The sequence below is a fragment of the Aptenodytes forsteri genome, unplaced genomic scaffold (genome assembly GCF_000699145.1).
Source record: "Aptenodytes forsteri isolate BGI_AS27 unplaced genomic scaffold, ASM69914v1 Scaffold236, whole genome shotgun sequence".
In the NCBI taxonomy this organism is placed as follows: Eukaryota; Metazoa; Chordata; class Aves; order Sphenisciformes; family Spheniscidae; genus Aptenodytes; species Aptenodytes forsteri.
The window spans coordinates 4,624,166-4,637,512 of NW_008794456.1; the positions used below are offsets into that span (position 1 = coordinate 4,624,166).

A 13,347-nucleotide genomic window follows, 5' to 3' on the forward strand; every position below is an offset into this window, starting at 1 on the left:
TGATTTAAAGAAGGCTATCTCTTTGTATATACATAAGGAATTTTTTTTTGCTCCTAATGTTTTGCTAGAAGGTGAAAAAAACAAATAAACAGATACATCAGTTATCTTTTTTCTCCCTCCCTCCAACATTTTAAACAACCTGAAGCCAACATATACCTAACTAGATTTAATCAATCTACCCAGAGACCCTCACACCATTCCTAGCACCAGCAATGGAGATAACGTGGTTTCAGTTTAGGGGATGAGGCAAATTCCAAAGTTCTGTATCTGAAAAGAAGCATGTGAACTAACAAGATAAAGCCAATTATAAACTTTACCTTTGTTTCAAAACCAGCTGATATAATTTACGTTTTCTTTCAAGGGGAAATCTCTTATTTGTTTTGATAACTTTTTCTTCCAGGTTGTTTGTTACTTTTTCCCATGTATTTACTTTCTCTTTTGAAGATTACATGGAGATTCCAGTAATATAATAGTATTAGTGTCCATTTATATATGAAATAACATTATTTTGAAATAGTGCATTCCGGTTGTTAGTGTGTCCAAAGGATAGTTGTTCCTGGAACTGCATTCATTATGTTAAGAAAAGTTGCAGCAAGGTAATGATAAATGCCATTTATAAAGAAAACTAGAGTTGAAACAACTTAATTTTTAAGACAATTCAATTTCAGTTCTTGACTGCTTGGGCAGACAAGTTAATTTAAAAGGAAAGAGAAACAGCATTTCCTGGGCAGGTATTCGATGAAATAAGAGCTTACTGTACATAGGACATTGTCTGTATCCTTTATAAGCTTGTCATCTCTCTTTTGCTTTCTTTCCCTCTCTCTCTCTCTAGACCCCTGAAGAGCTAGAGGATGATTCAGACTTTGAGCAGGAAGATTATGACGTTCGCAGCCGAACAAGTGTTCAGACTGAAGACGACCAGCTTATTGCTGGCCAAAGTGCAAGGGTGAGTATAAAACCCACATGCTACATTAAGTGTCTGTATAGCTACAAATAAAAAGCCATGCCTTGAAAAGCAAATGCAGTGATTTCAGATCTTCAGGATCACTTAAGAAAGGACGGGAGTAAGCTGACCTAGATGTTTAAAGTTTTTTCATGTCTCACCTATTTGAGAAGCACTGACTTTATTGAGCGATCTTCCTTAGGCTTATGTGATGCCTTGTATCAGCCGTTTGCTCCAGCTAGCGCTGTAGGAGAAGGCCTTGCAGGTTTAGAATGTGTTGAAAAATGTGGGAGTAGTCAGCAAATTAAAAAAAAGAAAAAAAAAAAATTCCATCAGGGCACCATGTGCTGTATCCAGAGAAATCTTACATTAGTCATGTTTCCCAGTGTGCAAACCTGTCAAGAAGATCTGTTTAAGCTGCTGAGTAGTCCCTGTAATTTAATTGTAATTGAAGACATTTGTTACTGAGTCAATGTAATTTTACCAGGGTAATTACATCATGATAAACTCGAGTCATTGTGATTTGCGACCTCAGCTTGTGCATGGGGATTGCAAATTAAGCTGATGAGTGCTTCAGGGGTCACAGGTGCTGGGGAAGTGAAGTTTGTTAACACTCAGGATTATGTCACCCTCTGATGAATGTTTACCTTTTACCAAATAGGCTGCTTAGCTCAGATTATTAAAAAAAAAAAAAAACAGAATATAATTTTGGGGGCAAAAAATATCATGAAAATATATTTGACTGGAAAGAGAGTTTGAAAAAAAGACTTAAAATTTTCCAGCAAAGAACCAGCGGGGAACTGGGAATTACCCGAATGATTTTCATGGCTGTTTTGCACAGGTAGGCAGTTTCTTCTGAATAAGTGCTAAAAGTGAAGTAATGGACTAAATGAGAAGCATCCTCCACACATACACTCAAACACTGTAGCAAAAGCTGGTAACTGGAACGGTGACTTCTTACCTTGAATTCTGGAAGAGGATTTGTAGGGCTGAGAACCTGAAGACCAAAAGGCAACGATGCTTTGAAAGATCAGTTCAGAGGACTAGGAAAGAGGAGTTTTCAGCTGCTGTAGGAAGACCCACAGTATGTTAGGGCCTGACACAAACATTTTGAATGCTGAACAGAAACAGTAATGAAAACCTAAATGAAGCTTACTTAGAGGTATGGGAGGAATGTGAGACATAGATACAGCGGAATGGGCAGAGGTTTCTTTTTGTCTTAAATTAATTTCCCTGAATATTGAATACAGATGGTAAATAAACCATACCATGTATCAGAAAAGCTGGGTTTCTATCACTACATCCCAAGGACAAAAATTTTTGTCCTTGCATATCAAGGACATGACATATTTATCATTATCACCTAGATGAAGAGCAGGTGGATTGTAGGGCCCATGCCAGAGAGCTGGGTGACCAGGAACTGGCATTGAAAACCATGCAGTCAGGAGAATTGCAGAATGATACCTGGACACCTAACCCCGAGAACGATGACAGAACTATGTTCTGGATGCAGTTGACTATCTTTGGGGGATTTTTATATTTTAAAGAGCATGAAGTTCTGTTTGATATATTGAAAGAATTGACTACGAAAGTAAGTCTCAGGTACAAAAGTATTGAGATACAATACAGTTATTTCACAGTCTTTTTTATTTTTTTTAGTTACATCTAGGATTGGGTAGCTTATCATCCTTTCTTGATCTGAAAACCAAGTAAAGACTGCAGTAATATTTTTACTGAGAATCTAGTTCACCTAGGGACTTAGGAGTCTTAAATTCTATTACATTTATTGCAGTTATCACTGCTGCACTTAAAACTTTCTGCTTTGATCAGCTACACACTGTATAAACATATTATAAAGACAGTCCCATTCCTGAATAACGTAGAATGCAATATGCCACAAGAAGCAACAAACGACGAAAACCTAAAATGAAAACATGCTAAGCAGAAGCTGCCCAGTCCACAGTCTTGAGTGACTCATTGAAATGAGCCTGCTAAGCAGAATAGTATCTTATTTGAACCTTTTCTGTAGAAAAGCTGGATTTTTATTTGTGGAAAGTTATGGATTTTTTTTAATATGCTTACTCCATAAAGCTATTAGTATTTCAGTAGAAAGACTTGTGTTGGTCTTCAATAGAAATAAAACCTGAATACATGAGCTGCATTTGCTGTAGGATACAGCTTCTTTGAAAACACATCAGCAGCTGGAATAGAAATGTTAAAACACTGTATACCAGTTTAAAGGGTGTGCAGGTGAAGCTGCCCGCAGAAAGAAACCACATGCAAGACATACAGATCGGCTTTCCAGATTTTACTACCCCTGTCACATTCTCTCAATTTCAGTTAATTCATCTGTTCTAGCGTTTTATGTGTATTTTATATATTTATTTATTAGCTTGACTTACACTGCATTTTTCTGTGAAAAGACTAATATGCTAACATTTGAAACTGCTGAGTTACATTGATATGGCCTAATTAAAACTTGTGGTGAATTTTAATTTGATTAACTTGCAAATTTCTCATTTTCTGATCTACTGTTTATAACCTTTTTTAATTTCAGTTTTGGAAAAGGTCAATTATGAATTTTTAAAAGCCAAGAGCATTTTAAGAATATGTAGAGAAAGACTTCAGCTGATTGAAAGTGACATAAACAAGAAAAAATGTAATGACACTTAAATATGTGTCATACCCCATTAAATGCATAATGTGGTCTTCACAACCCCTAAAGCCAAATAGTAGCTCAACTTGGAAATCATTATTGGAAGTGTCCATTTTATCTTCAAGAGGAATTATTATAATTTCGTAGGGTTTTCTTTTTTCTTTTCTTTGGGGGGGCGGGGAACTTTCTGCTTTGTTGATAATGTCGAGACAGATTATTATCAACCTGTGTAGTGCCTTTTTGCATATCTTCCAAGAGACAATTAGACCACTAAATATTATTGAAAGGTAAATTCATTACAATTCACTTCAAATGTATTATCTTGCATGTCATAGTTTATTTTAGAGTTGGGTTAAGCAGAAAACCTCCATTTCTGACAGAGAATGAGAACAGAGGAGATACTGGCAATTCAGTCTGTCTTTTCCTATAGATGTCATTCATTTTGTTCTTCCTAAAAGTTAAGATTTAACAGGGGTTTTCTTTAATATTCCTGTATCGACTGGTGAATAATCTTTATATCATGGCATGACATATATAATTTTTAAATTCTTGAAGTTGTAAGAAGAGCTATAAACATCCTGTGAATTTGTTTTTGCCCGTCCTAACAGAAGTCAAATGTCTACTGGATTTTGCTTGGCATCTTCAACTCCCATGAAAAGAAACTAGAAGTTGGGCATGCCGTTTGGACCACTGGAAATGTACAGTTTCTAGCTTCCTTTTTTCATGCCCAACCTCCTCCATTTTTTCTTCAGGCTATCATGGCTCAGCTTCCCCAGGAGGAGAAGGCTAAGATTGCCGAGCAGGTAGAGATATTCCACCAAGAAAAGAGCAAACTGGATGCGGAGGTGGCCAAGTGGGATGACAGTGGTAATGACATCATTGTGTTGGCAAAGCAGATGTGCATGATTATGATGGAAATGACAGACTTTACTAGGTAAGGACAAAATAACCTGTGCTGAGGACTTCTTCAGACACCCCACATCTTTCCTTTTTGTTGCAATTTATAGTCTACTGAGATGATGTGCTGTGTTTTGGGGCATGCAAAGCCAGGTAACATACATCATACGTAATGGGATGGGTTGTAAAGTTCTCTACACGTGACTGCTCTGGACATTTCTCCAAATGGGATTAGTCACATGAAGTTTTTGTCCTATTTGCAAATCTGTTTTATTTGCAGCTCATCTTGAAATTCAGCAGCAAAGATAGTCTGTGACCTTACAGACACTCAACTGACATTTCATTTAGTACCCATCTAAATGCATGTGCCTCTCTGAACTTTCAACATCTCAACACAATTTGTGTCAATCAAAAATAATGGCAAAACTATTTATATCATTTTGAACACTGCATTTTCAAAAAAAAATCCCAAATGAAATGAAACTGTTTTGATCTAATACTTTATTGGAGCCTGTCAGTAATGATTTTTTTTTCTTTCATTTCTTTTTTCTGTTGATGCCTTGTTCTTTTCTAATTGCAAAGCATCAAAAGGCCATTCATTAATGATGTCATATAAACAGATTTAGTTTGTTTAAATATAGTCATATGGTTAATACACCAAGATTCTTTGAATTACAGATCACGATAAAAAATCAAAGGTTTTTCAGTGTTTATTTTTAATGGGAGTTCAAAAGTTTAAATGGTATTTATCAAAATGTGATTAGACAAAACTGGAAAAAAAAATCTTCATATTTTTCTTCAGAATTAAAATAAGACATCCTTTTATTTATTCATCTCACTGAGATGCTCAGATTTCTTAATCTCCAGCTGATCACATGCCTTGTGTCTGGAGCCTTCAACCCAATTCAGAGGAGACAGTCTCTGCATTGACAATACAGGGTTTGCACATACCTGACTGACTGATAGATAGATGGGGGTGGTGGTGCATAAATACCATTAATTTGCAAATAACTTGACTATTTGCACTTGCACAGTTAGTTAATTAGTAACAGGCAACAGCAAACATTTTTATCCATTTTAAATTTCATTATGTGTATAGAAAGTTTGTGTACTTTAATAGATTGCTACTATACTTCTTTCCAAGTAATTATTCTCTCAGTTTATTTTTTTTTCTCTCAGTTTGTGCTTTTACAGCTATTCTTTTTGCAGTAGACTCACCACTCCTGTATACCAAATGGCAGTGTAGAACCTCCTGTGAAGGGTGATATTTTAGAGGAATCTTAATTACTTTTGTATTTGTATTGTCTTTGGTCTCTGATCCTTCTGCGCAAAAAAAGAGTGAAAAACTGTCCAAACAGTCACATAATTTCACGGAAGGAAGAAATTATGTCCTAAAGCAACAGCCCAGAATATGAACACTTTCTGCAACCTCCCGGACAACCTTTGATACATTGAACATCAAGTTGAAAGTTTTGTAATTACATTTTCTACCATCAAAAGAACAGAACTAATATGAGAATGAGAGAAAACTACTGTCACATTTGAAGTAAATTAAAAAAAAAAAATCAAAGTGCACCTCTGTCTACATCAGTTTCAATAAAAACTTGTTTAATATATTCCATTAAAACAGAACAAAACCTTTCACACCTTTTTGGTTGACTGTAACCTCAGCAGTGTTAAAATACATTAATTTTTCAAATGCATGGAGTTTGTGACAGTCAGATCTGCTGATGTAATTAATGTAGAAGCATACGAGGTCACTAGGAAGGATTTTTGCTATGGTTTAAGTTCAACAAAAGCAGGATACTTGCGTTTCAATATCTGTTTAACGTTGAAATGAAAGTATGGAAAGAACATAAAAATGGAAATATGTTTCAGTATGTTATTCTTGGCATTATAGGTGAAAAAAATGCAAAAATATGTTGTCCTTAGAAAAAATGCCTTCAGTTTTAGTTTAAAAAACCCTGTTTGATCATATTATGACTTTCCATCAGTCTTGTCTGAAGCTATATTTCTCCACATGTCTCTAAAAAACTAAAAAAAAAGGAAAATCAGCTCACTTCCAACTGAGCCATTCTCAGGAGCACGAGCAAATTTATTATTACAAACAGGATTAAAGTTTGGGTCTGAAGCAAACTCAGAAAAGTCTGCAGTGACTTTTTACTTTTTGTGTATATACAATTTGGTGACTTTAATGACTAAAACCAGAGTTTTGTGCATCATCTTAAAAGTATAGTGAAAGATCAGTCTTAAAGCTAATTATACGTTTTAAGTGTAACATTTAAGTGTAACATAAGGATTATGCTTCACGTATCTGTTTTCTGACAAAAATCTGCTAAAAAAGATTTTCTAAAATGCGACATTCTTGCTCTAGACGTGACAGGCTTAACATTTAGCACTGGCTTGGGAATAACATAATTTTGAAATAGTTGTGTATTCCAGAAAGAATGTTGTCTTAACGAGCACTTAAAAATGCATATACTATTAAGTATAGCTCATGTGCTTGAAGGCACCATCAGACTAAATTGCTAGTGAGGCATTTTGTAAGAGAGAGGAAATATAGCAGACCGATTTCTTAATCAAGCTGTATTATAAAGTAGTTAAAAGGTGAAATTGTAACAAATTAAGAATTCATTCGTGTTACTATTTTAAAATCAAACACTAAACAGGGTCACTAAAACTGTTGCCTTTCATGATTTATTTAGATTGTGCATAATTGTATTGTATTTTGCAGAGGTAAAGGCCCCCTGAAGAATACATCAGATGTCATTAACGCGGCCAAGAAGATTGCAGAGGCAGGATCGAGAATGGACAAATTGGCACGGGCAGTAGCTGACCAGGTAACAACAAAAATGAGCAGAAATATGATGTAACCTCTAACAATGAGTTCCCTTTTGCAGGAAAAGGTTATCTTTACTTGGCAGAAAATTACCTGTTGAAAGTCACTGCCTGGATACTGATCTACCCATTGAATATAAGTTGTTTCTTCTATACCAATCAGCTTGGGTTTTGCAGTACAGGGAAGTCATAAATGAGTCTCTCTCAACCTCAGAAATGCCTGAATTGTTCCACAGCCTCACTTCTGGACCCAGGTGATTGTATTAGAATTAGACTGATATATTTGCTGTCATGAAAGCAGTAGAGACTTGGATGCTCTGTTACCCTTGCCATATGCCTAGGAATCCTTATATTCTTTTCAACTTGTTCTTCCAGCAATTTCCCTTGATATGGCACTTTTCTTTTTCAAGATTGCCTGACTCCCTTTCTTCTGCTTTGCGTCAGGGTATTGTGCTTTCACCTTACAGCCCCCTGCTCCATGTTCTAGGGTCTGCGTCCTCAGTCCCATTACCAAATTTATGTCACAACTGGAAAGATGAACTTGCTATATTCAGCTCAGATTGGATTATCTATCCATCTGGAGAGCAAGAGAAAGCATCATATTAAAAGTCAAGAGCCAAATTTCAAGTCCAGGTTCTAGGTAGCTAATTTTAGACTTAGGCAAATTAAATTTGACTATTTTTTCCTTTGTAAACTTCCTATAGTTTCTTTCCTTTCATTGTCATCAGAAGAAATTTTGCTGGATGTGGGAACTGATAACTTCCTTGCCTCTAGTCTTTCTCTTCAAAATAACTATTTCTTTTTCTTCCTCAAGTAAGCATGTAACAGTGTGTAACACATCCTGCCAGGGAATATGGGCCAGAGTGGCAAGAAACCTGAAGCTGCCCATTTTCCTATAATCTCAGAAATTTGGGGTTTAGGTTTTCTTCATTATCAGTAAGCATTTTTCCTGTCGTTAACCCATTCCAATCCTTCAAATATAGCATCTGTTCATTTTAGCATAAGAGAGAAGAAATCCATCTGTCAGCTGATGAAATTCCTAGTCTACAATATTTGCAGACATGGAATATTTTAAAGAAAGAAACACAAAGAGACTTGCTATGCTTAGAGTGCATTGGCTTGAGTCACATTTTAAATTTCAGAAGGCTGTAACATGCACACTGAAAAAATAAACATTAAAATCACTATGAGAATTTTTAAAAATAAACATTAAAATCACTATGAGAATTAAGTGTTTGTTTTAATGCTTGCACTTTAATGATATTTTACAGAACTTTGGAGACACTCATGCAATATAAACTTTTTATGGACAGTTGCATTTTTAATTACTGTTCCAATGAGAGAGATCTTACACTTTCATTTGCTCCAAGGTACTTGTATTTAAAGCCTTGTCAGCTCTCTAGAAGTATTGCTTTAAAGTTCATTTCTTTCAGTTCATAGACTTCAAGAGTAGGGTAAATATTTCTGTATTAAACTGTCACTGGTAGGGAGAAGAGGTCTCTTAGGGATTCATGCCTGAAAGATGTGGCAACTGTCTGAGAAAGAGAGGCATTATAGCATTGCCATAAGTATAGAGCAGATTAAACGTAACAGCCACAATGAACCTCCAGCTTTGTTTATTGTTAGTTTTAAAGGGAGAGGAAAAAACAAAGCGTCCGCTCTCAGGGTTATAGACAACAGTATATGCAACTACTTCACCGCAAACATATTCCTTGCCAGCATTAGCTGTTGGGGCTAGAGCAGTCATCTCAAGTCAGAGGTTGTGACGCTGTTCACTCGTGTGTGTTTAATTCTATCAGTTTTTGTTGAAGTGCCCTGATAATATTTTACAAAAATTGAACATAAACTTTGTTAAGATGTTAAAAAGACATATTCGGAATCTTTGTTCCCCAAGCTATACATTCAGAGAACATTGTCAGTCAGACACTGTTGGGTAGCCCCAAAGAGTATTTATCGGAGACATGCTGTTAGCAATGGACCCTTTTAGCAATGTTTCATCAGAGTGAATTACTGAGGTCCGTACTTTTGAAGCAAGACTTTGAATATTAACTACAAGACTGTTGTTTATTATGCTGTTGATATTGTGGGGGATGATGCAGTTTCTATTAAGAGTCCCAAAGACTATGAATAAATAGTACTTGGGCCTTTTATAGTTATATGGATTATAAAACCTTCACTGAGTCTACCATGTTTGACCGTATGTAATTTGTATCAAAACACATTTGAGATGCACAGCATCCAAAATGGCACAGGACTGTATATAGCCTTCCCTCTAATACGAAGAGGTATCCCTTAGACATGCAGAGGGACCAACTTAACTCATTGTGTTCTTGAGCAGGGCTGCAATACTGATGTCATCTTCTGAGAGGCTCTGTACTATGTCACTTAAACTTTAGTAAATAATTTTCTTCTGGCACAGATTAAGGTATTTATGCATTAACAATAAGCTTGCCAGATCTGTCAATACCAAACCCAAGCAGCCTCACCTCTGCCTCTCGAGTCCTTAGTGTGTCAGTAAGGGGCCTGGCTTTTGTTGTGTCCTCTGAAGGTCTGCACAAATGCCAGGGAAGCTGGCAAGACAGTCAAGAGTTGGCATTAGAGTGGAGGTAATTAGTCAGAACTGGGTGTATCTGGGCTTTAACTGGTCCATGTTGTATCTTAACCCGGACACCCAACAGGCAACCTGGAGTTTCAGGTCAAACTTTGTCTTTTGGTTGCTCAATAGATTCTTCTGTTCTGTACAAACTGATATCATAAGGGAACCTCCCCCACAAACATAGCAATCATATTATTTTCATTGTCTTTCATTAGTGGCTGACAGAGAGGTTTCTTTTTACAAAAAGTGCATCTTGAGGTTACAGTTCATGAGTCTTGAGTTAAAGGTGGAGTTTGAATTTTCACATTTCATCGAATATCTCACATAAAGACGAAGTGAAATGGATCCACCAAATACACGCACATTGCCGCTATCTCCTCTGACTACCTCTCTATAATCATATAAACTCAGCTACATCTAATCAAATATTTCTTTTGTTGTAGTGCCCAGACTCAGCCTGCAAACAAGATCTGCTTGCATACCTGCAGCGCATTGCCCTCTACTGCCACCAACTCAATATCTGCAGCAAAGTGAAGGCAGAAGTTCAGAACCTGGGAGGAGAACTTATTGTATCAGGGGTAAGCTGGTATTTGTATTTAGCCATTTATGTTTCCCATGTAGCACTTGAAAGGGAGCATTTTTGACGGCAGTAATGTACAGAACAAAAATACAGTGATTCATAAGCAAGCTTTTTAAAATTTTATCGCCATTATTCCAGACCTTACAATAACTTGTGTAGAGCAATTTGATTTTCCAATTACCCTTTGTTTATACTAACCTTGTAAAATCTTCATTCGTCCAAAAGAAAAGGAATTTCATAGCCTAGAAAGCCATTGCCAAGCTGTGAATATTATAATTATTTGGAGCTTTTGTATATTTGCTCATTATAAATCTTCTTTCCTTTGTTAGTATTGGTAATTTCCTTCCTCTGTGCAGAAGCCAGCTCTGTATGAAGTGCATATTGTTAAGATGGTGATGACTAATGGGATTTCATTCACTCAGGTTCCAATGCACACTAGGTTTAGCAAAAACTCTGGAAGGCCAGCAAAATATTTTAATTTTTGATGCATGTGCTGTTTTCAAATACTATTGGCAAGCACAATGATATAGACACTAATTCCCATCCAGTTATTTCAGTTATTTTCAATGAACACTACGAACCTTTTACACACAATCTTTTTTATAAATAAAGACAGGAATGTGCAGCAGCAGTAATATTATAAACATTGAGTTTTCTACATTCTTAAACTATTTTTTCTTTCCTTCTCCTAATGTCGGACTGTGTGCCTCTGGGAGATTACTAGAACCAAGCAGCAGCAAATTGCTGCTCTTCATGATTTTCTTGTTTTGTTCTTTTAACTAATCTCTCTGGTATTAGCCCCATGACACCTTTGTTATCTTGTAACTCCAATACAGACCATATGTATGAAAAAGTATAAAGTTTCACTCTCCTGAGTGTATTTTCAAAATGATGGCAATTTGTGAGACCCAAGATACTTGAAACAAGATTGTTTTCAAATGCGGTTTTGAAAAAGCACCCTTTCATTGTTTAAGCCCAATCAAGTACGAAGATTGTTAGGACAACTAACTTGTGCCCTTCATTTCATCCATAAGATTCCCCAGTGAAATCACTGGCCTTCCTCAAACATATCAGAAGTCAGATCAAATGTTCTCAACTGCATAACATTTTGATTTTTTGCAAAGCACTATAGAAGGTCTTAAACAGTTGCCAGGCTTTCTTGGATCAAACATTCTGAAGTCATATGCAATCCTAAAAGGAGCTGCTTAAATGTTCCTGTGTCTGTCCTGCAATTGGTCTTCACTTCTTGACGTATGTACATATGTAATTTTAATACCTTGATCTTCCCACAGCAATGAAAAGATCCTCTTCCATTTTCCTGATATTAATGGAGTGATCTGTCCTTGTATGGCTGACAGCTGTGCTGCATAGTAAATGCTATGATCTTTTCTTACCTACTGCCATCTGGGTCCAGCTTTTCATACCCATTGAGTTGTCATATTCATCTATCTATAACAATTACCCAAATCAGTGCTTCTACCAGCTTGGCTTTTGTGGTTGTGTGTGTTTCTTTTTCAAGTCTCTTTATTCAGTGTATGTGGATGCTGAATAAGCCATTGTGAATCTCTAGCATCTATTCGTTACTGGAACATCACCATCTGTTATGAAATTTAAGTGGCCGAACCGCTTGACTTCATCATTTCCAGTCTGGCATTGTTAGCATCTGCTGCTTACCAGGCTTCATCACCATTGTGTTTCTGTTTGGTTGGGTTTTTACCGTCAGTTGCAGACAAAGGCAAAACTAGCTTCAACCACAGAAATTATTTGAGTCTGTTCCAAAGACTCAGTAGTACTGACATACAGAAAATTTTAAGATTGCCCAGCTTGCTTCTTCTGCTGTTGCTCTGAACAGGAGGGGATATAGAGAGTTGAACTCCTGTGCATCCCTTTTTGAGAGCGTTATCTTGTTATCTGGTATAACACAGTTAGTACAGTGCTTTCCTGATAGTGTTTTCCAAGCTGTTTATCTTCAAGGTGCTGGGTACTGTATGCTCCTTTGCTATCCAGAGATCTGGTATCCAAGTGCACATCTACATCTGCTTGTCTACTTGCTGCTTCTGCTTCCATCTTCTTCTTCATTTTCTCTTGGATAGCCAATTACAAATAAGCAGTATTTTATTTATATTAAAATGAAATACCATTATTTGGCAACTTGCATACAGTACAATGTTAAAAGTACGATAGAAATCCAGAATTCAAGCTTCCCAACCTATGACTACAGAAGTAAGTTTATGTGAATGCACTATATTGAAGTGTTTTGATGTTAATATCAAGCACCAGGATGATTATTACAAGATTGTAATTTACTACTGTGTTTACAAAGAACCACAATATAATTCAGATTGATCCAAAAGATGAGTTACGATTCAGAACTATAACGGGGACTACAATCTCTGCTTGAGTTTTTGCATTATTAAGAATATTAGTAAATATTTATAAATGAAATGAATGTATGCGTATGTATGTATGAATCTATGTGTGGGCATATGTATATTTATGTAAAAAGGAAAGAGACATAAAACCAATTAAAACCTAAAAGACAGATGAAAGCCACCCCACAGTTCTTATAGTTCTGTTAGAGAAAAATGTGTTGCAAAAAATTCAAAAATACTATGTACATAACATATAACATGCTATATATCTTTTGGTGAAACTTCTATTTCTTTTTTTCCCACAAGATTCAGTAGTTTGGTATGGTTTATCTCTGAAGATAAGCATAAAGCCGATCTTGTTTGCTTTTTCCTCTATAGATTGGTTACTTACGGTAACAATACTAGCATAGCATATGAAGGGGTTCTTTTTGGCATCATTGACTTTGCTGCAAATAGAAAAACAGA

At 36.1% G+C, this 13,347-nt stretch overlaps 1 protein-coding gene across 1 annotated transcript in view; it reads left to right on the forward strand.

Moving 5' to 3' along the window:
- Window positions 1-13,347, forward strand: part of LOC103908339 (catenin alpha-2) — a 490,379-nt gene that overhangs the window by 449,832 nt on the left and 27,200 nt on the right. The window contains 4 exon segments of the mRNA XM_009290697.2: window positions 833-946; window positions 4,352-4,533; window positions 7,231-7,336; window positions 10,374-10,508. Coding sequence (XP_009288972.1) covers window positions 833-946; window positions 4,352-4,533; window positions 7,231-7,336; window positions 10,374-10,508 — 537 coding nt within the window.